Below are 25,856 nucleotides of genomic sequence, written 5' to 3'. Positions count from 1 at the left end.
GGTATAAGGAACGAAGTTTTCTTTTTCTGTTCTGCTGGGGAAAACAAAGAACAAGAGGGGAAAATAAAATCTATATTTATAACAGATGAATTAAGCACCAAGCACCTGGGAAAAATAGAAGCTATATTTTTTTCGTTTACACAAATTTCAAACAAGTTCTAAATATGACAAGAATCAACTGACTGCATTTGAGCCAAAACTTTCGTACAAATAGCACCAACTACAGTAATGGACATGTAGCCAGACCAGATATCACCTATTCAATTATCGGCTATTTACCAGAGTGACACAACCAGAACCCCACTGATTAAGGAAAAGGGCAGGGAAGTCAACTTTCTGAATTTTGCGTCTCCATGAATATGTTACACATCGAACCTAAGCATCTCCATGAGACTAAGTGGAACCTTTGAGGCTCCATCAGATGCATGTTCCGGGACCACCTTCCTCCAAGAGAGTAGAACAGAAAACCCACACATGATCCTCAAACTGCTTGTACAGTAATGGTCCAACCAGTTCCAAGTGCTTCCTGCACGTCCATCATCATCCGCCATCACGTGAGCGGAACTCTGCTGCCCTCAAATTCATTTCATATCTCAGGATTTTGTTCGCCCATTGGATACTCTGATACAGCACTGTCAGCAGCTTGTTCCGGGTGCTTGATTGAATCGATGTCAGATGAAACAGGCGATGCTGCTTCTGCCTCAGGTGCTGAAGATCCAAGCATACCACCACTCTTCTTTTCCTCTCCTAACTCGGCATCACAAAGCATAACATCGTCCATGGAATTCAGCTGCTTCTCACTTTCAACCTCAATACCAGGAACTGCAGTATCCTTCTCAGCAACATCACCAGGTTCAGCTTCTTCCTCCTTCCATTCCACAAACTCGGGTTGACTCTCTTTTACATCCGGAGTCAGTGGCCTGATATCATCTTCCTGTTTGTCAATGGTACCATTTGCCAAGACGGTGTGACCAGACTCTTCGTTTGCGTCTTTGTTGGAGACTGGTAGAGTTGGTTCAGAACCTTCTGTGTCATCTATTACTTCGCCAAGAATGACTTCATCATCCTCTTTTAGTGCGGATATTTCTGAATTTGGAGATGGGGAAGCTTCTGGGCTAACCAAACCATCATTCAGTGCCTTGTCCTCGTCAAATGCAAACCAGTTGGAATTTGTAAAGAGCGAGCCACTGCAAATGACATCTTCATTAGCCAATTCTTGTATCAAACACCAAATGTGCTTACAAAAGGAAGAACAGTAGTCAAATCAAATATAAAAAGAATAAACCTTTCTTGGTCGTCTCCAAGGCGAAGGGAGGAGATTACTACCTCTGCAGATTCATCATCAAAATATACATCCTGCGGCAGATATAATAACCAGAGAAAAACATCAAACACCAATCTGTTCAGTTCAATTCGAAATGATACAATGAATATAAACAGTAAATCTGAATATACCTCATCATCCCGCTCAAGTGATGCTTGAGCCTACATGTATCAAATATAAACAAAAAGTTACTGAATAAATTTTTAAAACTGTTAATGTGTTGCAACTACAGCCAAAGCTTGCTGTTTAGGTCCATAGTAAAATTTAAGAATATTCTTTTAATGTAATTCAGCATTTTGGATCTCAGAAAAAACAATGATTCAATCTTTTAATGTAAATCAATATGCCTATATATAAAGCACTAAAGAATGCTAATAGACCAAATTAGAAACATTTTTTTTTCTTGAACGCGCAAGAGACATGTGCATCTTTTCATTAAGAAGGAAGAGAAAAGGATCCAAAATGGAAAGTGACAAAAAGGATCCAAAATTAGAAACAACTGCACTAATCAAGAGAAACTGACCTCGTCAATGTCATCGTTACTGTAGATACCATATTTAAATGCCTGGCTTAAATTACTAGCAAGTGCAGCCACATCGTAGTCCCTATCTCGGAAGTCTTCATCATCACTATCCCTACCACGATCCTGTAGTGATGTTGGTCGACTATACCAGAGAAGAAAGCAGAAATTTAGCATATGATCGTTCATCACAGTATCTCTTTACACATAGCAATGCCAAAGCAGCTGAAGTTTGTGGCAAGTCCATATACTTATGCAAACATGCAGGACATACAGACTGCCCCTTGAAAGTATTGAAGAATTGATAGATACAAGAGCTATGTCATTTGACATTAACATCCTAGAGAGACAGAACTACAGAAGTCTTAACCACATCTGGACCAAGCGGTTAGCAACATGAGGGAAATTCTGAAACATCACAATATTGTTATTGTTGATTCCTTATATGTCACTGCAACTATTTCCTAAACCATCATATATGCATTTAGGGCACCTTTGGTTCGCTGCCTCACTTGTCACAGTTTATCACGCCTAAGGTTAGGTACAGTGGCGGAGGATGGATAAAATTTAGGTATGGCTCTACGTCGTATAATAGTACACAACTAATTAAATTATAGAATAAAAATTCACAACATATATATATAGAAGTAAAATATTGTCTAAATGAGAATAAATTGCTAAGAGTCATGACCTATATGGAACTCATTGGTTATACCTTTACCATTGGCATCTTCTTCACATCGAACCTTTTCATCGTCCTCTAATTGAGATCCAATAGCTTCCTCCACTATTGGTGGATTGTCCTCCTGGCCAACTCCATTCCCATAAATACTTGTGTTTGTGCTACTAGATGCCCGACTAAAATAACTATTCAAATCTACGAGTTTGTGATTTTCTTGTGTTTTTTCTCCTTATCATCTTAAATTGTGCTAACCTTGTGTTTCTAATGCTGGTCTATTAAATTTTGTTTTCATATGTAGGTATGGCTTGGGCTATACCTAACCATAATGGCTCCTCCGCCCCTGGTTAGGTAGGTTTGACCAAGTTAGACATGCGTTTGGTTTGTAGCTACAGTTGTGGCAAGATTTTTCTCCTTCTGTATAGGCCCCGCTCGTCAATGACTCATAAAAGTGGCAAGATTTTTTTAGACATGCCTAAGGTGAGGCACTGAATTTGAGCGCCTAACCTTAGTCAAGTGTGACAATTTTTGGCACCTTAGGCATGCAACCAAACAAGCCCTTAATGTGTCAATGGTGTGTGGACTGCAGACCCACATGCCAATGACATTCAAGGAAAAATTCAGATTCCATATCACATAAGAGAAATTAGCTCTTGTTCATCCTTGGGAGAAAAGAGAAAGCATTCTAGTGACAAAGAACACCACCGTCCTCTCTTTTTTGTAGGATAGTGACAAGAAAATTTTCTTCCTCTTTTTTTTGTAGAATATGGACATTAATTGTTCGTGATGGACTTGTTACTCCACATACGTCTGTTCACTATAGTTCCTTCCAAATCTACCAAGTAGTCTAGGAGTGATGCAGAATGTCATTTTGGATATCAAAGCAGCATAGTTGTGGTTAACACATGTGCAATGTTTCTAAAGCAATCACATTGACTATACTACATTCTCTGTAGGACACATATTTTATGATTCAGAATGACGATAGAGCACATGGAGAATTCAAAATTGCAGTTAAATAATTTTTTGCACAATATAAACCACGAAAAGCTAAAATGTACTTACCCACATGCCCACTGGTAAACATTTTCTAATGCATTACGCTTCGTTAGGGTACTGGTGTGCCACTCAATCCAATCAGAATTTTGCTGCAATCAAATTAAGCCTGTTATACAAAATTGGCTGTTGCTTGAATCATTAAAAAAACAAATCATGTGAGCAGTTCTTTTAAGAATGAACTTAAACAGCAAAGATAAACAAACAAGATAATACAGCTGACAACAAGCACAATGGGTATTGCAGAATTCTACAAGATTGTATTGTACAAAACCTTAGCATGTACGTTCTACCAGCATATACAATCATGATTAACAATGGGTATTGCAGAGGCTACAATACTGCAGGTGAATTTAACTTGCATACATCAAGATTTCCTAGGAACAGAACTTCCATCAAAGAACTTCAGGGATGATATTGATCAAACTCTGACTTAACATGAAGCTCAATACAACCTATAGAATCAAGATGGAAAAATAAGCAAAAAAGTTTACATCACATAATTTTGTTGAGTGTTGTACAATGATCATCAGACAAATTGCAAGTGATGAAGTGAATTTGTGATACCTAGCAGACTAACATATAAATAATTCCAGTTTTTTCTCTATACAATGATCATCGAACTCAAACCTGCAAATATGATTGGACCATGATGTTGGTATTGGCCAGCTGAAGGAGCTTGTTAGCTATTCGTGTCATATGACCAACAATTCCTATCCTTGGTGGACATCTTCCCTCTGTAGACAATGTATGCTGCAGGAAAAATATAAGTGGATAAATAAATATAAAAAAAGATGATAAAGGTAAACCACAGTGAAAAATGAACGTAGTGACATGATTTGATTTAACTACCTTAGTTAAATCTGACGACAGAGCAGAGTTCTTCTCCGCTTCCAGAATTCTTGTAACAAGTTTACACTCATCAAGGACATGGCCAATCAGGTGATCCTGCTTACTCTCCAGACATGACCCAATGATATTCTCGACATGGTGGTGCAAGAAGTTGTTAAACGGGTACCTAATGATGGTCTGTGTCAGGATTTCAATAGTTTTCATATGCAGATTCCAATATTTAACTTACTCAAAAAATAGATCTATAGCGTGCTGGATTGCTCCTAGTTGAATCAGTCGCGTTTCGGCAACTTCACTACCAATTGATAGTAGAACAGAGATGAACTCAACAATCTGTAAATGAAATAGGCAGAGTTAATACCAAAAAAAGAACCATTACCTGATATTCTATAAAGAATCAAAGAAACAGATAGTGTTCGTGTTATGACCGGCCGCCACTATAGGCGCCGGGCAACAGCATAAAGCATGCAGATAAGGATTAGAAGATAAGATTGCATGCAGATAAGGATTAGAAGATAAGATTGCATGCAGATAAGGATTAGAAGATAAGATTTGTTAGAGAGAAAATAGGAGATCTATCTCATTAGATAAGGATTAGAAGGGAGTATAAATAATTGTAAGCACCACTCTATAGATGAAGCAGAAACAAGATTGTTCCGGCTTCCCAGAGGGAGCCGGGAGATTACTGTGACCTAGCTGCCCCTTTCCTCGCGCCTCTCTCCTCTCACGCGCGGTGAACACGGCGACCCGCCGCTGTGCATCGCGCCCCAAACCCCGGCCACCAATCACCCACCACTACAACCTGCGATCAATCCGGGAATCAGCCCCGATTCCTATCAACCTGGTATCAGCAATTTCAGGTTCGATCACCATGTCCAGCCCCAACCCTCCACCTTCTCCCCACCACCCGCAGCCGCCACCATCTCCGGGGCTGTCCCAGCCGCCGGGTGCCCAGCTGCAGACATCGGCATCCCAGGGGACGACCGCCCCCATGCTCGGCGATCACACGGCGGCCGCACTGGTGCCCACTGCGCCGCCAGCCGACGTCCTGGCGGGCTCTTCCCGCCTCCAGGCATTCACGCCTCATGAGATGACGGCGGCCATCTTGGAGCTGGGCCAGGCGGTGGCCGGGATCCGCGCTTTCCTGGCAGGGCCCTATACGCCGCCACCGCAGCTGCCTCCGCCGCAGCAACCGCCCGCGTCGGCGACCTCGTACCAATACGGGATGTCGCCGGACTGGGCAGGTTCCGCTTCATCTTCTTCACCACAGGCGTCCCAGGGCCTCCCCATCCATATGGTCCGATTTCCGCCCTCGCCCTCACCACTGCCGGCGTGGGCGACCGTGACATCGGCGCCCGTCTTCGGATCGGCCGCCATACAACCACACGTACCGTTTCAGCCAGCCGTTGGGGGAGTTCCCTCTCACGGGGGCTCATCGGCGGCCGGTGTCCTCTACGGCGGGGTGGATGGGTCGCTGTTCCACGGCAGCAGCGTTCCGCCCCCGGGGTCCAGGGGCCAGTGCTCGTCCCCGCCAGCAGCAGCACCGACAGCACCCGCGGCATCCGACCCCCTGCCTCCACGATTCTACAAACTGGAGTTCGCAACATACGACGGCGCTACTGACCCCGTCAATTGGCTCAATCAATGTGAGCAGTTTTTTCGGGGCCAACGCACGCTCGCTTCCGACCGCACATGGCTGGCCTCATACCACTTGAGGGGCACGGCCCAGACGTGGTACTACGCCCTCGAGCAGGACGAGGGCATGCCGACGTGGGAACGGTTCCGAGAACTCTGCCACCTGCGTTTCGGGCCGCCAATACAGGGCAGCCGACTTGCGGAATTGGGTCGGCTTCCCTTTCAGTCCACGGTGCAGGAGTTCGCCGAGCGCTTCCAAGCGCTTGCGTGTCACGTCGACAGTGTATCCTCGGTTCAGCGGGCGGAACTCTTCGTCGGCGGCCTTCCCGACCACATACGGGTGCAAGTGCAGATGCACCATCCACGGGATCTTCAGACCGCCATGTACTATGCTCGCGCATTTGAGCTATGCACGGCGGCCGCACAGCCGGCTCCGACATCCCGCCCCACGCGACACGCCCCTCGCCCGCCCCAGCAGCCACCGGCGCGTGCGCAAGTGGGGGGCAACCTCCTGCAGCGGCGCATACACCTCCAGGGGGCGCCCCTTTCGTCGGCTCACACCGGCGGAGATGCAAGAGCGACGCCGCCAAGGGCTGTGCTACAACTGTGACGAGCCATATGTTCCGGGTCACGTGTGCCAGCGCCTCTTCTATTTGGAGTGCGGGGACTACATCGTCGACGAGGGCGCGCCCGCGGCTACCGATGACGCAGGACTGCAGGCTGCGTCTGTCCAGGACCCTGAGGCCGCTATTGCTTTTGTGGTCTCCCTCCAGGCACTCGCAGGCATTCGCACAGAGAGCTCCATGGTGCTTCCGGTGATGGTCAAGGGGGAGCGACTTATGGCTCTGCTGGAGGTCGTCGTGTTCACCGCGCGTGAGAGGAGAGAGGCGCGAGGAAAGGGGCAGCTAGGTCACAGTAATCTCCCGGCTCCCTCTGGGGAGCCGGAACAATCTTGTTTCTGCTTCATCTATAGAGTGGTGCTTACAATCATTTATACTCCCTTCTAATCCTTATCTAATGAGATAGATCTCCTATTTTCTCTCTAACAAATCTTATCTTCTAATCCTTATCTGCATGCAATCTTATCTTCTAATCCTTATCAGCATGCAATCTTATCTTCTAATCCTTATCTGCATGTTTTATGCTGTTGCCCGGCGCCTATAGTGGCGGCCGGTCATAACAGTTCGTTCTCTGGATAAATCAAGCAATCCTTTGATATTTTCCACAAAAGTTGTGTGTAGACCAACAGTGGCATCAAATGACTAAGTTCTCCAGCACTAGTTGTGTATTTAGTTCATGACTACTTAAAATCATCAAATAAACAAAACAAGTACAGGTTACCTTTAAGCGATGTTTCCCGAGTGGAGGTTGTAAGCTTCCATATGTTGTTGGCAGAACATTTTCGGCAGATGAAACATCCAGCAGCTTCAACAAATCCCCTGAAGGTAAGAACATAGATGTTTCAAATGGCACATTAGATAGATGGTTGTAGCTATGACAATGATAACTCCGTAAGTAAATATACATGGAATTTACAGCTTAAACAACCACTAACCTAGGCTATCCAGCATGCCATTTACTGTCTCTGGACTTGCAGTGACAAGTGTTCCATGGCTCAACTGGCTACGGAAAGCTTGGTAGGAAGCCGATACAAGTCTCTTAGGATCTAACAAAGATATGCACACTGATAATGAGTGGACCAGCACCGATTTAGGCCTTGAATCTTCAAAAGCATGTTGAAATAACCTCCCTACGAAGCTGTAAATGTGAAGCACATAACTATTTTGAACATCAAGTTGAAAAGACAAAACCATCACACTATGAAAATCTTGATAAATTTAAACATTAGCACAACTCAAAATTACCTTGGACTGGAAATCTTTGCAGCAAGTGCTGGAGGGGCGTATCTGGTTACTGCACAAAGGATTTCAGCAGCATTTGCGTGAACCTCAGCAGAATCCTGCGGCATCAGTCAAATAAAGAAAATCATGTTGAATGCAGAAGCACAGATTCCCAAAAAAATGAGATCAATTAAGTGCAATTACTCCACAAACATGACAATGTGAACCAGAAATTGGACCATTGCATCTCAGGCCTGGAGGAGATTGGACTAGTCATGTAGGTTCTGGAATAGAAAGTTGTAGCCAAAGCTAATGCAATGATAACCATATTTTACAAATCAACGGGTATTCTAAAAATGGGGCATCAAGAAACCCAGTTTTTGTACAAGGTTTATCATGCTTTGCCAAGTTAATTAAGTACAAATATGTTGGTTTTTATCATCCCTTAAATCCAACCTGGCACTGGCAAGCAGCAGTGCTGTTTTACCCACAACCAACAGAATGGTACAGGCAAGGCCTTCCACAAAAAGAGAAGCAATTGCTTTCCCATAAGCTCAGTGAGGACAATTGAGAAATAACATTTCAACAACATTTAAATGTCAACAGATGCAAACTTAGGTAGTTACAAACAATAAACAGCATAAATGGATAACTGACAAGGTTAGATGCTAAAAACAAACTTTAGTTCTTACTGATGTGCTGAACTTGTCAACAATCATCTCAAGGACTTGTATGTCATCTAACCATTGCATAGAATCTGCATGGCTTGAATACATAGTTTCATCTGCACCGATTAAGCGAATCAAAACCTGTCCAAACCAACAAACAATTAAACTATATGGACTGGATCATTAATTAATTGTATGGGAAAAGTACATTTTCAAAATAACCACTTTGTGTAAAATGTTAGGATGGTCAATCCCTCATTAGCCAGTATCACAAGCATATACTTTTTCAAAACCTTTACCAGCGATCGAAGTAACAACTTACAGTTATAGTATAGTTTTAGAGAAAACTGACCTCCATGATAGAAGTAATCCCAATAAGATCAACAAGCTGGCTAACTATTTCAGGATGGCCCTGTAGAAACAAGACAGTTTGGGAATAATCAATACATATTAAGTGCTGATTTTAGATACAACACACAGTGTAAAAACGAGAGATACAAAACTACAAAAGCATTGCATGAATGTGATAGCCATCCAGAAGCATTATGTTCCAAGGGAGTTAGTGGTGTTTCATTATATGTATAGTACAAAGTAAGCATTATTAGATATAGCAATGCATTAACAAGACAAATGACAAACAAAGGGATATCAGTGAATCAAAAAGAAACTAGATGAGCAAAAGAAGAGCTAAAAACTGATAAAAGAACTACACAAACCTGCACATAATGAACTAGTTGAAGTGTCTTCCTCATCGCCAAACAAATTACTACCTGCAAAATTAAGAACATGATCATTTAGGATGTCAGTACAAGAATCAGCAAATTACAATTTTGGTCGTGCAAGTAGAGATTTTTGTTCCAGAAATAAACAGATGCGAAAAGTACCTTAGCAAAGTAACCAGCCAACAATGTCCCATGAGGGTGGTCAGGTTTTAGGAAGGAGAAAAGCAAATTCATAAGCTGCACAGAGATCATAACTTCATCAGTTGCAAAAGACAACTTTACACACAGTTGGGAGAACAGTAGTATCAATAATTGCATCAAAACAACAATTACAAGCTTAAAAGGAAAGCATACATCTTCATCCTCCACTAATGTCTTCATGATGACATCCACGTCACATGTAAATATTTCACAAGCTATAAATGGAAATCTGCACAGTGGTACTCCATGGTTTTGAATAAATTCCACATTAGGATATTGTAAAAAGTTGAGTTTATGTAATCTTAGTTACCCATGCTGTACCTAAATATCCGTTTCTTTTCTGCATCTTCAGGAGCCTCCTCTACAATGTAGCGGAGCAATTGCTCCACTTGAACCTTATCCCGCAAACTGCACTAACAAGATACACAGATTAGTTCATTACCAGAAAAAAAAAAAACTTACCGCCAATAATATAAAAAAAAGGACAACCGCAATGTAACAGAGCTCTAGAAAAGAAACAGTACAAATTGATTAAGCGGGTATTCAGTGCTTTGCACTCCTGAATTATTTCATCCTCATCAAGAAGATCCTCCAACTTAAAATTTTCCTTGTCCAAAATAGTATCCACCTGAAAGACATAAAAGGAATGTTTAAAAAACTGTAGCTTAGGAGAAAAAAAATAAATGAACATCGAACTGCAAGCACTCACAGGTGATGCAGCGGAGAATCCTGGCACGTGCCAAAACATCTTGCACAGTGACAATTATGTCAGTCCCACACTGTCACGGTATCACAACCTAAGCGGATTTAGAGCTGAGATTTCCACATCATGAGCTGGTATCCTGGAAATACATGATAGTGAGATGACACGGCAACGTTTCATCACCAAATAGATGAAGCATTGGTATGAAGAACATATATCCTTTACACACCAATAAACTACCCACTGGAAACTGATTTTTACTACCTTTGTCCCAAAAAGAATGTCATTCTAGGTTTGGACTGAGTTAAACTTGGCTAGACTTACAAAAAAAACATTATCAGGATTTGTATCTCTAAATAGATTTATTATGAAAATATATTTCATTATTTGTCTGATGGTACTTATTACACACCATAAACATTAGTATATTTGGTCAAACTTGAGATTTATTTACTTCTCAAAAACAAGAATGACATTCTTTTTGTGTGGCACACTACCCACACTATGCCGCTTCACCATTCAGTCTCATCTATAACATGAGTATACATTTGGAGTTACTTTAAGAAATAGTCTTCAAACTTTGGCTACTCCAGAGTCCAGACCATTAAGCACCCACCCACCCAACAAACTAACCCACACCCGCTTGGCATAACACTGTATACGTCTCAAAGTTCATAAGAATTCCAAAACACTATTAGAAGTTAGAAGTTTAAAACATTTAATTTAACACCCTGAAAGCCCACAAGCCAAACCCCTAAACGGAAGAAACTCGAGAAAAGTGAATATGGAAATGGAACCATTAGCCATCCAATTAAACATCGCTAGCCACAACAAACATCAATTCACCTAAGAAACAATGTAAGCATAGCAACAGAAAACTAAATTCCAATTGTATCCTTATACCCCAAAAAATGTTTCCAGCATAGAATGGAAATGACAAATATGCAATAGACAAAAACACCCGAGATCTCCTGTACTGAAATCTTCAAAAAGTGTACAGCATGCAGTCAGCCACCGAATAGCAATCCCCCCATTATGAGCTTTCTGATTCATTACGCTGGAGTGCTACACTCGAAGCGACAGTCCAGGAGCCGAACACATCGGGGCACAACACAACAATGTTTACCCCCACACCTCCAGCCTATCCCGCCTCAAAAGTCCGAAGTGTCTAATAAAGCTAAGCAATCCTACGAGCTTCCAGCTCCGCAAGCACCAACCCGCAAAGGGAGACAGCTAAAGCGACGACTGACACAGTAACGCACGGCAGCCCCCACCCACCCGCATAAAAAAAAAGGCAAGCGCACAAACACAGACGACATCACTCCCTAACTAGCTCCAAGCTGCGCACCCCAGGCCCCAGCTCCACCGAAAACTTCTATATGTCTTATCCCGATGCATCAAACAACAAGACGACGCGATCGAACTGAGCGAGTAGAGAGCAGCAAACAGCAGTAGAGCTCGAGAAAGGAGCGGAGTTCCTCACCGGTGGCCAGCGGAGGGGCGACGGGGGCTCCGAACCCAGGCACAGGCGCACAGAAGCTCGTCGTCGTCGTCGCGGCGGCGGCGGAACAGCGAGTGAGCACAGCGCCCTCTCGCGATCCGAAGCTTTGGAGGCGCTCACCAAGCCGAGCTGGATCCGGGTGGCCGCCGCGAAACCCTATAATTCGCCAATCGCGAGATGAGGAGGACTGGGAGGTCGGAAGGGCGCGGAGGCGGAGGTGGAGTGGAGGCGGAGGCGGAAGAAGGGAAGCAGCAGGGCGAGGCGGAGGTGGGGGTGGAGGAGAGGCCGGAAGAAACTTTGGGGAGAATAATCTAAACGAAAGGCTTCGTCTCGATGCGACATGGGGAGCTGGACTGGGGTGGGGGTCTCCGTCCAGGTGCGCGTATATACGGTTGCCTCGCTTGTCGCTGGGGCCACGGCGTGTGGGCCCTGTACGTCAGCGAGAGCAGTTTGAATTCGTCGGTGGCGCTAGAGAGCTGCGTCTGCGTGAAGACGTACGCTACGGTTACATGAGCGTGTACCCTGGTCGTTTGAGATGCTACACCCTAGAATGTCGCGTGGGCCAAGTCCTTTGCGGGACCGCGCCGCAGTGTGACGTGAAAGGAAAGGGTGTGTTTCGGTCGCAGTAGCCTTTCCGCGGTTAACGACGTGGCGTGGGTCGGGGCCGATAGCTCCTGCCGGCGTGCATCGGGCATTCCTGTTGACCCATGGTTCTCCCACTGCCTGTGGGTCCGAGAGGATGTGGGACACTCGTGTCAGTGGTGATTTGCAGCGCCGCACTGGCATCCGAGATTTCGATCTAGCAGGATTCGGCCTGGCTACAGTTACCCGATTAGCGTACGTGCGGCACTGGCGGCGGTTTGGTCGATGCGATTTTCCTCACACAGTGACACTGCCTCGCTGGGCCTTGAATTCCTCAGGCCCCAGCGACCCGTTTGTACGTTCCTAGTTCTCCGCACCTTTTCTCAGAGGAACAATTCGAATGTTCCTAATTCCATATACACTTTTTATCTATGATGTCACGAGAAAAACATCTACTACGTAGTACTAGCTCCTACTCAGCACAGAAGTCGAATTTATTTACACCTCGATATCATGAAAGACCTAATAACAATGTGAAATGACTTTTTTTTTGTGCGTCTAACAAAAGCTGGCAATAATATGAAATGCCCATTTGACCTTAGGCTATGTGTTAAGAACTTTTTTTTGTGGTTGTTTTGAGTGGAGCAATGTCCTGCCTACATTTAAAATCATGAGATCGGTAGTTTTTACTGTGTACTTAGATATCGACTATATATAGATTATAGTAAAATTAATATATATGGAAAACCTAAAATATTTTTGTAATTTAGAATACATGGTGTATATACTTTGCACTATATTCAGGTTTTGTCTTGGAAACAAAGCCAAACATAAAAACGCTAAAGAAACAAGGCAGCGACGACAAAAAACTTCTCTTTACACCGTGATCACAGATCAGTTAGACCCTATATTTTACACCGTGCTTGCATTGCATTGTCATGAATGATGGTACCCGTACTGAAAATACGAGTCACAAAAGCACAAGTTCACTCGCCGATTCAACCACCACGGATGACTTGTGTGTTGTCAAACGACCATAGATGGATCATTTTCGAAGGTACGAAACGTTACAGTAAAACTGAGTTGCGGAGAAACATGATTTTCCGCATGTGAGTACGAGGTGAGTCTAGTGTCAAGTGTGTGCTTGCTAGTAATCTACATTACCCTTTTTTTTTGAGCTCGTATCAAGATTTCCAGAGGAATAGGCGAATAGCATCAGATCGGCAGAGTCGCAGAGACGCAGAGTGCAGGCCAACCTTCCAATCCTGTCAGGATCAACGGGGACGGGGGCCGTGGATAGCAACATTCAGCATTGCACATGGGCCAAGGAAGTGTGAACTACAACCATCTTGATGGGCTCGACCTGAAGCCCACGCATAGAATACCAGAATGGGCCGACCCAGTACACGATTTGCTGGACACTCCTGACCGATTAGCTCCACCTCGATTGCTCGATTAAGTATAAGCCGGCTTAAATGTTCAGCTCTGGAACCCTACAGCACGATCTTACTTGAACAGGATCTGTTCTATAGGAGGATACCGTTGCATCCTTGATTAATAAGGAGGCAAGCACTTAAGCCTGGTTGATGAGTCATGACCTGTGGGCCAGGGGTGGCTTACAGGTTGTCTGACAGGCTCTTTTTTTTTGTGCTGTTTCTCAGCGTTCTCAATTTTAAAGGAGCTTCGCAGACACAGAATCCGACCTCGACTCTGTGCTGTTTCTCAGCGTTGTTTTCTCAATTTTAAAGGAGCTTCGCAGACACAGAATCCGACCTCGACTGGAAACGGTGAAGCGCTCATTTCAGTGTGTCTACTACATCGAATAGTCACAAGTAGTCTGAAGAAGGTCACCTGTGGTTCAGCAAACTGAACCTGCAGCAGTAGCTTAGACCAGCAGCTTCCTGGCACAAACATTATAATGCACTATGCTGAAACTTGATTCAGCACTTACATGATTTGGGTGGTATTCCCTTCAGTTTTGCTGTGCTCGTGAAGACTTTAATATGTACAATGCTGAGTCCCTGTGTCAAAACAATGCAGGTAGTGATAAAATGGTATTGATCACCTTCCCTTTTCTACCATCATCGGTGGAGTTGTCTCAAGATGACTAGATCAGCTTCTGGCAGGCCTGTCTAGTGCCCAATGCAACTAGGGCGATGGTACAGGCCCCCAAAATTTTGAGTTTTCTGAAATAGATAATCTAAGAAGGCAAATATTGTTTGGTGTTTTGTAAAATAAGCTACAAAATCTTAACTTAAAAATAGATAGTATGAGAGGACAAGAATATGATAATAGATCAAATATAAAAAAATCCATTTTAGATATTTCTTACCGCTATATACTATAGGTCAAGGGTTGCACCAGGGCACCCAAAAAACTCAGAGAGACAGAGACGGCCCTTGCTTCTCGAAGCCTGATGAGTATTCTTAGAAGTTAGAACGCTGTTTTTTACGGGTAAAACACATAGCACTTGCTCCCTCCATTCCAAATAGTGAATCCGATGGACAGTATTTAGCGTTAATATGTTAGCATCCTAATCATAGTAGCCTTTATTATTTGGGGGTTTGAAGCAAAGCCCTGTTCAGAAAATTGAGGGAAAGGTTTATTTTTCCTTTTTACAGGCGGACGGGTTTGATGCAGTAGCAAGAGTCGGGGTTGCTGCTGACAACCGGGGAATCGTCTGCAGCCACCATGTGTTGGCTGCACGCAGGAGAACCTGACTTCTATGACCCGCTGAACGAGAACGACTATGACTGAGGGGCTGTAAATAGGAGGATTTGCAGCAGCGGGGACGTATAGATTTTCTTTTCCCTGTCAGGAATCAGGATCACCGGCAACGCAACCATGGTCCATAGGTATCAAGATCCAGCATTGCACTTGGGCCAAAGATTGAGCTCTGCGAAGTGTCAACTACAATCATCTAGATGGGCTCGACCTGAAAGGCCACACGATTTGCCAGAACTCCCACCAATTAATTAGTACCACCTCGGTTGCTCGATTTAGTAGAAGCCAGCTTAAAAGTTCAGCTCTGGGGTCCGGTAGCACGACCTTACTTGAACAGGATCTGTTCTATAGGATCGTACCGTTGCATCCTTGATTAATAAGGAGGCAAGCACTTAAGCCTGGTTGATGAGACATGACCTGTGGGCCAGAGCGTGATTAACGGCTATGAGTTCAGCTCTACTGCTTGCTCTGGTTGCTGTAGAGGATCGTTCCTTGCTCAGGCTTGCCTGGCTGGGGTGGCCTACAGGTTGTCTGACAGGCTCTTTTTTCCTGTACTGCATGTGTTTTTCAACGTTGCTCGTTCTGCAATTGAAGGGACAATGCAGCCTGTAAACTACTGTCAACGCTTCTCACAATTTTAAAGGAGCAGATCTCTCGCTTGTTTCGCCATTCACAGTTTGCTTATTGAAAGTTGCTTCTTGATCTGTGACTGGATGTGAATCTGCAATGTGGGACACATTAGTGTCGAGTCATCCTGATTCTTTCTACTTGATCTACAGGATATAGTCTTCTATGAAAGGGATCCTACATAAATATCTTTTGATAACTGACTCTACTGGATATGTCTGAATTTTGTTTGGACGTGCGGCATATTCGGCATCTGTTAATTCTTCAGCCGTAAGGGTGAACTGTGTTACAAAACAACGTGCAGAAGAGGCCAGCTTTGTCTAATAGAATTAGGGTATGTTTAGTTTGGTTGTAGATTTCTGAAAATCCAATCCTGATTGTAGAAAAGCTAAAAATTCTTTAGTTGAAACAAATGTCAACTATGTACTGTGTTCGTCCCAATTTATAATTCGTTTAAAATTTTACATCAAGTTTGACATGCTCGTGTTATTAAAAAAATCATGATAATAATTATTTTTTACTATGATACTGTTTAGTATATAATCTCTAATATATTAAAACATCGGTTTCGACGGTATAATCTGTAATATATTAAAACATCGGTTTCGACGGTCGTCTTATGTCAAAATTTTACAAATAACCCCTAAAGTTGTACAAATCAACCCACGCCCCCTTCCAACCTTCCATCCTCATCGCCCCTCTCCCGACGCCCGCTTCACCCGCGAGCAAATCACCACCTCCCCCGCCATCGCGCGCAAACGACGGCTTCGCGCCTGTCGGCTACACCTCCCACCCCCGCACAACACGGTCGTCCTCATCGGCTCATCGCCTACCGGGATTCCTCGCTCATCTATTTGTCACCTTGGCTATTTTTTTGCCTATATGTGGTTTTGAGTAGGCATTCTTCTTTGCGCTTGCAATTGTATAGCTCCTTTGTGTGAGCGGTGTTTTGTTCTCGGTGGATCTTTTCCAATATGTTGGTCATTCCTGGTACTCCTTTAGTCCACATGATTTAGTCGTTTTGGATTTGTTCTAAGTCAATTAGTGTCAACTTTGACCAGTTATACCATATGTCCAGTTATACCATATGTTTCATGAGATTTTACAACATAAATGTAAAGTCACTAGATTCTTTGTGACTTGAACTACCATAATATATAATATTTTTAGTTTAAATAATTTGATCTTATATATATATTGCTGGTCAAAGTCGAAATAGTTTAACTTAGGACAAATCTAAAACCTAAAACGACTAAATTATATGTTATATGGGTAGTCGTTTGTTGCCTGAATCAGATCGTCTGTGGTGGTTTACTGCTGGTTGGGACTTGGATGCTCAAGCGGCTGGTGTGAACGTTATTTTTTTTGTATTTTTATTATGCAAATAATAGAAATAGAGGTATTCCGTTTGAAAAACAAAACTATGCCCATGCGACCTTGTGGCGGCAATCTTACAGATCTTTCCCTGCACTCCTTGCAAATCTATCCATGTGATTGGTTTCATGCGTGTTAGAGCAACTCCAAGAGCTTACTAAAAAACTATTCCCCAAAACTTGTTATTGGGGATTGTTGTAAAAAAAATCCCTAAAAAAATCTAAACCTACATCAGACTGCTAATAACCAATCTATAAAATGTTTAAAACAACCATGTGGCCACGGCAGTCTGCTATCCTTTGTTGTGCTGCCCGCTACAGCAGCCGATGAGCTGATGGATATTGACCCTAGTACTCTACAATGTGAGGTGATGTGAGATGATGGATTAAAAAACAAGAACATATATATTCATCGTTCATTTTGTTCCATGACCGAAGAAGCAAGCACCGGAGCCATCTGGAAGAAGCAAGCACCGGAGACCAGTACGTCGCCGCCCGTTGCTGCTTTCTCTACCAAAAGAACTGCGCGCGAAAAAAATACACGGAACCAGGTGCACTGAAGCTATTGGGAAACAATGTGTGACACGTAAATTTGAGGGAGGCCAGGCAATGGATTCGGGACACGAATAATATGGGGGAAAGAAGAGGGAACTGTTGGAGGGCATAAAAAGCATTTTCTTCACTAAAAACGCTTTTGGGGTTAGTTTACATGTTTTCTTGGAGATGCTCTTAAGGGTCTAGCTCACCGCAGCCAGATCCGTCACAAACATGCATGAGGTGCGTCTCCACAAGATACAAACAAAAGTATTAGATTTGATTTAGATTGCACCCACACATGCAGAACTCGTCTGTCTCATATAGCCAACGAAACACAAGCCAAGACCTAATTAATGCATGCGTAGAATCTAGTTGCACTTGGGCGGGGAACCAAACACATGGTATCTATCTAAACTTTAAAGGGGCATCCTTTGTAGAGAGTATCCGCATGTTTGGTTGCTGCTCTCCAGCGCTCCAGCCTCGCGCTAGCCTAGTCCACGAGCGAAGCTCGTTTTTCATATCTCCACGCGTGCAGGCTGTGAGGCCGCTGAACGGTAAAAATCAGACTAAGTTGTACGCATGCGTGCAGGCTCGCAGATGGAGGCAGAGCCAACCAAACACATACTTGCGCGCGGTCAAAACACGCCTTGAGTCTGGATATGGTTGTACGGGTAACCAAACACGTTGTATATCTCCATAAAGACAGAAACAGACGTGGTAGCCTGAATAATTCTGAGATAGCTGTCATTTGAAACAGGGAAAGGGTCGTAGGTGGAAGAATGCTTGTGCCCGGAAAACTTCAGTCTGAGGAACCAAGCGAGGAACCGATGCGCTTCATGTCTCCATGCCTCCGTGGCCCGCGGAAGATGCCTGCAATCACGGATCTACTAGTACAGTAGTAGTACAGCTCTTCAGGTTGCCCCGCGCGCGCCGGCTCGATCGATTCCTCTCCTGTTCCGATCCACTGACGCCACGCCAGAGAAGCAAGCCCCAGCGCCAGGAGCACAACCTGCGCACCCCCCTGCCATGCATGTCCCTCGGAGTTCATGGATCGCCTGCATGAAAATTCTCTGTGCAGTCACTGCCATCAGCTAGAAAGAAAGAAAGAAAAAACTCTGTAGCTTAGCTAGCTATAGAGAAGCAGCCCTGTAACCTATTTCATATTCGTGATTCGTTCATCTGCCAATGATCGTGAGGTTTATTCAGTTTGGATTTTTTTTACGTACTAAATTGTGCTGGAAAATAGAAAAAATACAACCACCGATTCATTAATAAGTGAACACATATCGCAGATCCGAAACAGCCTCGACCGTTTCTCTGTAGCGCAGGTACAGAGATTTGCGTCCTGACCTTATCTGGGGCTGCTGCTGCCGGATCTAGCTCAGTTGTGGTTAGGGGCAAAGTCAGGATCTAAAATTAGGGGAACCAAATTAGATTAGAGAGGGCGGTTAGAAGCATTTTTTTATACTATTTACATGAGAATTAGCTAAAAAACTAACATGTCCTATAAAATTAGGGGGGCATTGCCCTCTTGTCGTCGCCCCTGGTTGTGGTGTGTGGCGACGATAAATGGGCAGAAGTCGTCCAGGTGGCATCTGCGGGAGGTGCGGCGAGAGGTGCTATCATTGCTTGGCCTGGAACGTGGGCCCATCCGAAGGTGGCGGTGGTCGACGCAACTTTACGGCTTTTGTGGCAGCCGATGACCACGAGTTCTCCTACCAGTATCGAATAGAACATGCTGAACAAGATCTTCTTCATGGAAACCCACTCGATTTAGATCGGGAAAATCGTACAGAATTTATGAAACCATGTGCTATGCCTCGAATCCATAGTCAATCCTATTTTCGATAGGACCGGTTGACAATTGAATCCAATTTTTCCCATTATTTGACTGTCCATAATAGTGTGGAAAGAAAGCCCGGAGGAAGAGTGGCCTTGCGTTTCTCGCCCCTTTGCCTTAGGATTCGTTAATTCTCTTTCTCGATGGGACGGGGAAGGGATATAACTCAGCGGTAGAGTGTCACCTTGACGTGGTGGAAGTCATCAGTTCGAGCCTGATTATCCCTAAACCTAATGTGAGTTTTTTCTATTTTGACTTACTCCCCCCACCACGATCGAACGGGAATGACCACGAGATGGGTCTGTGTGGGTTGTTTGGACGACGACGATGAAGGAGGTGGTTGTTTTGTCGTGGGGTCCTAACCGGGTGTTGAGCTAGGGTTTTTCTTGGGCGAAAGCCTTGCCGATAGTGCCGCCCCTGGGCGCCGATTCCTCGGTTGAGCGCGTCGTGTTCCCCAGTATTGTCTTGAGTGGGCGAAAGTCCAGTCTATCTCAGACCGGCGATGGTGACGTCTCCGACGTCACTCCTTTCCTGAAGGTGTCGCTACTGAAGTTCGTCTCGGCTACATCGTCACTTTCGATGGTTGCTTTCGTCTTGCGGACCCGGTTTGCGTGTTCTTCTTTTTCCTGTGCCGATGTTTGTAGTTATCGCTGTGGTTTTCCGTTGGCCATGTGTTACCTGTCTTGTGGAGTCAGAGCTTCTCGTCACTTGTGTTGAGCTCGCCAACGATGGATGACTCATGATGGGTATTGTGTGTGAGGGTTGCTGTTGTCTGAGTTGCTTATGCGTCTAGCATTGTGTTGTCTAGGTTTTTATTTGGCAAACTTTGTAGGGTTCCTTTTCAAAAAAGGTACAAACATTTTTTCCCCGGCTGCTCACGAATGGTCCAGGGCGAGATCGCGTTGGCAGGCAGTGATGTCCCTGTTCCGTTCTGGACAACGCGGCCACTCTGGCAGGCCTTTCTTCCTACCTCTTTTTAATCATCATCAAGTCGTTTGGCTGCATCTCTATTCTCTGGGAGGCTCATGCAGTCAAGGACGTTCATGGTGGGCTCCAGTCGCCAAGGTACAGAGTTCAGGCGTCCTGAGATCTAGCTAGCTAGTAGCCAGCCAGAGACGGCAACATCTCACTCACATCTCAACAGCAAAAATCCTCATGCAGCAATAGCAAAGTTCTAGACTCTAGACACCACGACGACGCTACAACCAGCATTTATTTATGTCACACATGCACCACTGTGCTGGTCCGTACGTACTCGGTAGCGACACGACACGTACGAAAGAATACAACCGCCGACCCAAAAGCAAGCCCAGTCTGCAGATCGACTAAAACACAAAATCGCAAAGCTAAACAACGCGCTTAACCCAGATCCTAACGCCGACGACGACGGCCTATGACGCGGGCCCGGCCGGACGGGGCTCACGGGGGAGGAGCTAACCGAGCTGCACCTCCGTCCCGCGCCGCGCGCCGCGCACCACCACGTACGCCACGGCGGCCGCGATGCCGGCCACGGCCACGGCCGCCACGCCGCAGGCCACGCCGGCGGCCACGGACACGGACCTGCGCGGCGTGGCTGACGGCGCCGTGCCGGCCGTTGTCGCGGCGGCGGCGGTGGTGGTGGCCGGGAGCGCCGTGGCCTCCGGCTTGGCGGGCATGGAGGCGTCGAGGGCCTCCGGGAGCGCCGCGGCGGCCTGGGGCTTGAAGAAGGTCTGCATCTCCGGCGTCGTCGTCGCCTCGTCGCTCCCGCTCGTGAAGTCCCCCAGGCCGTGGGACTCCGACCGCGCCGCGAGCAGCGCCGCCACGCTGAGCGCCAACAGCAGGCTCTTCGTCTTGCACGCCATCGCTCGCTTCCGGCGGTCTCCGAGCTGTACGTACGTACGTCGCCAAAGAACTGTTAGTTAGAAACGACTGAAAACCTAGCTCAGGACTCAGGTTACTCAAAGAATTGGACTCAGCTTTACGAACTAAACGAGGCCGAGGTTCCACCGATGCTAGCGGATCTGGTTACACACGGAAGGAGTTTTCTCTGTTCCCAATCCCACAACCACAAAGGTAGTAGAGCTCAAACGGAAGAAGAAAAAAAAGGTTGCTTTGTTTGAGTAACACTAGCACGTACCTTTAGGAAAAGACTAGCGTTTGTGATGGAGAAAGGACCAGCGAGGACTGAGGGGGAGCACAGGGCGCGCGCGTGCTTGGAGGTTCAGAGTTTAGAGGGCCAGGACCTTTTTATACACGCTCCTGTGGCTCCTGATACCCAAGAGTAAGAGCATGTTTAGGGAGATGCGATGTGATCATGTGAGCGAGCGAGAGAGAGAAACTGGCGAGGATCTATCTGCTGCCTGCTGCTCTGTGGGGGCAGGGCAGGGCTCACTGTTTGGAGCGTAGCCTGCCTGGAGCCTGGAGACTCTGGAGTGAGAACGAAGCTAGAATGACCACGGCTGGGACTTTGGGAGAACTCAGCCAGCCACGGGCACCCACGCGTTAGGTGAGCATGTGAGCCTTCACCAACCTCTGTCGGCTTGCTTCGATCCACTATTCACCACGTACGTACGCCGCCCGCCCGTGTCGAGATTCCGCGCCACCTCAATTCACAAGGCCGGGAATGCCGAGATTCACGGGCAAGCCACCGCTCTGGCCGACGCGACGGATAGGGAGACGGACCGAGACGACGACGGCGACGCCGTGCATGCGCTGCGAAACGAGAAGCCATTCTCGATTGAGATGAGACCACGAGGAGCGTTAACTCGATTGATTAGCTCATGCGTCGCCTGCTTGCTCTTGGCAGGCAGTCACGCGCTCTTTGCGTTCACGGAACTCATCACTACATGCCCGTGCCGCTACTGCTGCCATGAGATCGATACTCACGGATGCACAGGGCCAGCAGCGGCGTGATGCCTAAAACAACAGTGTCTCGATTTTTTATTTGGGTAGTTGTAGATTTTGCTAGTACCACCCCTCCCCCCTCTGAAGGATCGAATCTCCATCTAAACCAAACCTCAAATCTATTCTAGTAGGAGATGCCATGCAAAATAAGTCCCTCATGTAATTCTCTTACTTATTTTCTTCATCGCCATAAACAAATTTGAAATTTTTTGGGTGGCTAGCTAGTGTGTTTAGGAAGTCTATGTTGCATGCTCTAACAGCCAAGAGAAATATATCCGAATCCGACAGCTGCAAACGCTCACCTTCGAGAACCCTTTGTAGATGCTCGATCGTCGTTTTCAGCACATCCTACCACAAAAAAGGTCCAACTTTTCTTGAGAGTGGAATCAACCTGTCCTTGTAGTGACTGCTCCAAACCAAGTTCACCCAAAGGACATTGATCATGTTGAATTTTTTTTGCAAGTTTCTCATCAGGGGCAGAAAAAGAGTCCAACTTTGGTTTGGTTAACCCTATAGGTATGTCCAAATAGGTGAATGGAAAGGTCCGTATTTTGCATTGAAAAGTGTTAGCTAGGTTCTCCATTTTTGCCTCCGATACATTTATTTGGTAAATGCTTGATTTCTGATAGTTGACTTCGAGACCCGTGGAACCAACAAAAAGAGTTTAGGATATGTTTGCTAGTCGTACTTCCTCCATTATCCGGCCAGTAAAAACAATGCCATTATAGTGTTTAGATTTTGACACACGAAGAGTGAAATTAGCAACCATGGATCGATGTCCCGGCTGGCCCTTGGTACTAGCTAGCTAGCCTCGTCCACAATGGAAATACAATGTAGGCTATTTTTTATGAGTTGTTTGGTCATTTACCAATAACATTGATAACTTGTACAGACCTTTAAATTTTAAATTAAAATGGCCATTTTTATGGGACGAAGCAAGGAAAGGAGTAATAACCCTAAAGGATGACCCCGATGCATGGCCGGAGGGAGCTGATGGCACTAGCTAGCTGCGTGATGATATTGCATGCCTGATGAATAAGGAGAGCAGATGACATAGGCTGTTCACGATAATAAGAGCAAGTCTAATTATAATAGAGGCAAAATATTTGGCTATATATACGTTAAATTATAAAAGCTAAGCTATAGAATAGTTGTCTCTTGTTTGCCTAACATTTACTTTTGCTCATAAATGTACATTCTCTTTTATAATCTTTCTCTCGCATTGCATATCTAGATTCACCAATGCATACGCTCTCGTACCTACTAGCTTTACTGTTTACATGAGACTATAAAGTAGCTACATGTACTTGATATCTAGATTCACCACTGCATAGGTCATCAGGCAGCTGTACATACATATATGTCACTGTGGCTATCCTGAATTCCTGATAGATGTATAAAGGGAGAATTACATGCCGCACCACAGTTTTTGCGCGCAACTCATCGCTAGCCACAGATTTTACCCAGACTCGTTTTTCACCCCGGTGTGCCATGCAGTGCTCAACTTTGCCATCCCACGCCGTTTCCGTCGTGTTGGCGTTACTGTCATGTGGGTCCCAGCCTGGCCAGCGGTGCTCAACTGTGCCAACAATTCCCCAATCCAAAATCGCCAGACCTTCACGCGCTGGGAGGTGGAGTCCTCCCGCCGTCGCGCCGGGAGGTGGAGGAGTCCCGCCGTCGCCGCCCACTGTCCCCCCGTCGGCCCGTCGCCACACCCCACCTCTACAGAGGCGAAGAGGAGCAGGGCGAGGTCCCAGTCCTCCCGCCGTCGGCAGATCCCGCCGGCGACGCCCCCCCCCCCCCCCCCCCCACGCCACCGACGGGTCGTGCCCTCCTCCCTCGCTCAATGTGCGTCCTCGCAACCCCACCGTCCTCGCAACCCCGCTGTCCTCAACCCCGTTGACAGATCGGCGCGCGGAGGGAGCAGGGCGAAGGCGAGGGCGAAGAGGAGCAGGGCGAGGGCGAAGAGGAGCAGGGCGAGCTCTGGAGTAGCCCCGTCGTGGATCTGGTGGCCTCTCCGCGCAGAGGGCGAGGGCGTCGGATTGGCGGCGTGGATCTCCCTTCCCTCGCTCTGAAAGGTATCTTAGGGTTCTCGCAGTGAAACTCACAGTGAAATTTCAACATCCAGTAGCCTGAAGTTGTCATCCATTAAAGTACTTGACACTCATCCTGCACAGTGAAATTTCAACATCCAATAAAGTATACACTCGAAATTTTCATGGGTGTGAGACTAGTTGGATTACAAGATGAGTGAAATTACTTGACACTCATCTTTAGGGACCTTGTTCTTAGGGTTCTCTCTGTTCTTAAGTTGCAGCCTGAAGTTTACTTGACACTCATCTTTAGGGACCTTGTCTGGAATTTTCATGGGTATGTACATTACTTGCAGCCTGAAGTTGTTTGTTACTGTTGTTGTAGCCTGAATCACATGTCGCGTGCGAGTAGTTCGTCGAACAGACGACATCAATGGCCTCAGTATGGGACAGTGCCACTTATGCGCTGCCCCGAGTGTGAACGGCCAGAGCCTCTTTTGCGGCTCACATCGAGGAAAACTGAGAATGGCAACTATGGTCGTGAGTTCGTGAAGTGCCCATGGAAGGTTGATCCTTATTTTGCCATCCCTATCAACTTTAGTTTATTTGGGATTATTTATGCTCAACTTTGTTTGTTTTGATTAGGATTTGCGAAAATGTGACTTCTTCATGTGGCTGGATGATTATATGAAGATGATAGAAGCAGAAGGGTTGGCGGGTGGTCCAAATGAATACATTGGGCACCAACATGTGGCAACTGCTAACGCGAAAGCAATTAGTGACCTGATCGCTGAAGTTAAGAAGGTGAATCACAACTTGAGCGAGATGAAGAAGATTGTTGGAGCTTTTTGCGCTACTATGATTTTAATTTCCTCGCTTTTCTTTGTGATGAAATGTAATTGAAAGCATTTAATTTGAAGTGTGGCAGGTTTGTGTGTTGTATTGATGTGTGAACTTTTCTAGTGCATGCTATGTAGTGATTGGTGATATGTGTTGTAGTGATCTGTGAACAATATATGCTAGTCTGGCACTTTGTCTGGAATATTTGAGTCTGGCACTGTCTGGAATATTTGAGTTGGCATGTTGTCTGGAATATATGCTAGTGCATGCTGTGTGAACAATACCTTCAGCAAGCCCAAATAAAAAAATGGGAAAAAAATGGAAAAAAGAGGACTTCAAGGAGTCGAACCTGGAACCTTTAGGATAGTAGTACAGCACCTCACCACTACACCATCCACATCTCTACTAACTATTAAGGGAGCAGTGTAGACTGCCCCCGCTCCCGCACATCCGCGCGCCAGCGAAACCGCCGCTCCCGCAACGCCCGCGCGTCAGCAACTCCTCGCTCCCGCACGCCAGCGAACCCCCCGCTCGCCCGCGCGCGCCGTCGACCTCGCTCCCGCACGGCCTCCCCACCCCCGCCGCGACGGATCACGCGCACGGCTCGCCCCCCGCCGCCGCGATTCCCCTCGCCCACCCCCGCCGCGACGGATCACGCGCACGGCTCGCTCCCCTCGCCCACCCTCGCCGCGACGGATCACGCGCACGGCTCGCC

General features: G+C 46.0%; 2 protein-coding genes, 1 long non-coding RNA gene, 1 other non-coding gene and 1 pseudogene across 9 annotated transcripts; 3 read left to right on the top strand and 2 right to left on the bottom strand.

The window, feature by feature from the left end:
- Window positions 1-55: 55 nt before the first annotated feature.
- LOC100383205 (SIT4 phosphatase-associated family protein) lies at window positions 56-12,057 on the bottom strand. Of its 5 annotated transcripts, none has more exons than XM_035963148.1 (20): window positions 11,685-12,057; window positions 10,208-10,340; window positions 10,023-10,126; window positions 9,820-9,911; window positions 9,652-9,727; window positions 9,460-9,534; window positions 9,292-9,345; window positions 8,928-8,987; window positions 8,600-8,716; window positions 7,932-8,026; window positions 7,622-7,824; window positions 7,408-7,505; window positions 4,661-4,764; window positions 4,432-4,597; window positions 4,210-4,332; window positions 3,589-3,671; window positions 1,848-1,989; window positions 1,456-1,485; window positions 1,286-1,356; window positions 56-1,187 (listed from the first exon to the last, which is right to left on the bottom strand). In XM_035963148.1, the coding sequence occupies exons 5-20, from the start codon at window positions 9,676-9,678 to the stop codon at window positions 587-589; spliced, it is 2,049 nt and encodes a 682-aa protein (XP_035819041.1). In that variant the 5' UTR covers window positions 9,679-9,727; window positions 9,820-9,911; window positions 10,023-10,126; window positions 10,208-10,340; window positions 11,685-12,057; the 3' UTR covers window positions 56-586.
- A 1,727-nt stretch (window positions 12,058-13,784) lies between these two features.
- Window positions 13,785-13,921, top strand: LOC111590391 (uncharacterized; annotated as a pseudogene).
- Window positions 13,922-15,327: 1,406 nt separating this feature from the next.
- On the top strand, window positions 15,328-15,549 carry LOC111590386 (small nucleolar RNA U3). Its single transcript, XR_004853515.1, has one exon. It is a non-coding gene; the product is annotated as a small nucleolar RNA U3 (small nucleolar RNA).
- A 4,966-nt stretch (window positions 15,550-20,515) lies between these two features.
- LOC100275301 (uncharacterized) lies at window positions 20,516-21,813 on the bottom strand. 2 transcript variants are annotated; one of them, XM_020544961.3, is made up of 2 exons: window positions 21,502-21,813; window positions 20,516-21,411 (listed from the first exon to the last, which is right to left on the bottom strand). In XM_020544961.3, exon 2 carries the CDS (start codon window positions 21,224-21,226, stop codon window positions 20,819-20,821), a length of 408 nt encoding a protein of 135 aa, XP_020400550.1. In that variant the 5' UTR covers window positions 21,227-21,411; window positions 21,502-21,813; the 3' UTR covers window positions 20,516-20,818. The 2 variants fall into 2 exon arrangements, with proteins under 2 accessions (XP_020400550.1, NP_001314935.1); NM_001328006.1 differs by having other exon boundaries at window positions 20,583-21,250; window positions 21,502-21,786.
- A 2,772-nt stretch (window positions 21,814-24,585) lies between these two features.
- LOC111590300 (uncharacterized) lies at window positions 24,586-25,419 on the top strand. The gene is made up of 2 exons (XR_002749400.1): window positions 24,586-24,867; window positions 24,947-25,419. It is a non-coding gene; the product is annotated as an uncharacterized lncRNA (long non-coding RNA).
- The last annotated feature ends 437 nt before the right edge of the window (window positions 25,420-25,856 follow it).

The sequence above is a fragment of the Zea mays genome, chromosome 10 (genome assembly GCF_902167145.1).
Source record: "Zea mays cultivar B73 chromosome 10, Zm-B73-REFERENCE-NAM-5.0, whole genome shotgun sequence".
Lineage (NCBI taxonomy): Eukaryota > Viridiplantae > Streptophyta > Magnoliopsida > Poales > Poaceae > Zea > Zea mays.
This window is presented reverse-complemented; position numbering and strand designations above follow the sequence as displayed.

Coding starts and splice junctions, on each gene's coding strand:
- LOC100383205 (XM_008663960.3), bottom strand. CDS start 10,246: ATGTTTTGGCACGTGCCAGGATTCTCCGCTGCATCACCT. Junction 9,907..10,022: donor AATACCCGCTTAATCAATTT/GTACTGTTTCTT, acceptor TTGTTAGTGCAG/TTTGCGGGATAAGGTTCAAG. Junction 4,765..7,407: donor TCGGGAAACATCGCTTAAAG/GTAACCTGTACT, acceptor TTTCATTTACAG/ATTGTTGAGTTCATCTCTGT.
- LOC100275301 (XM_020544961.3), bottom strand. CDS start 21,226: ATGGCGTGCAAGACGAAGAGCCTGCTGTTGGCGCTCAGCGTGGCGGCG.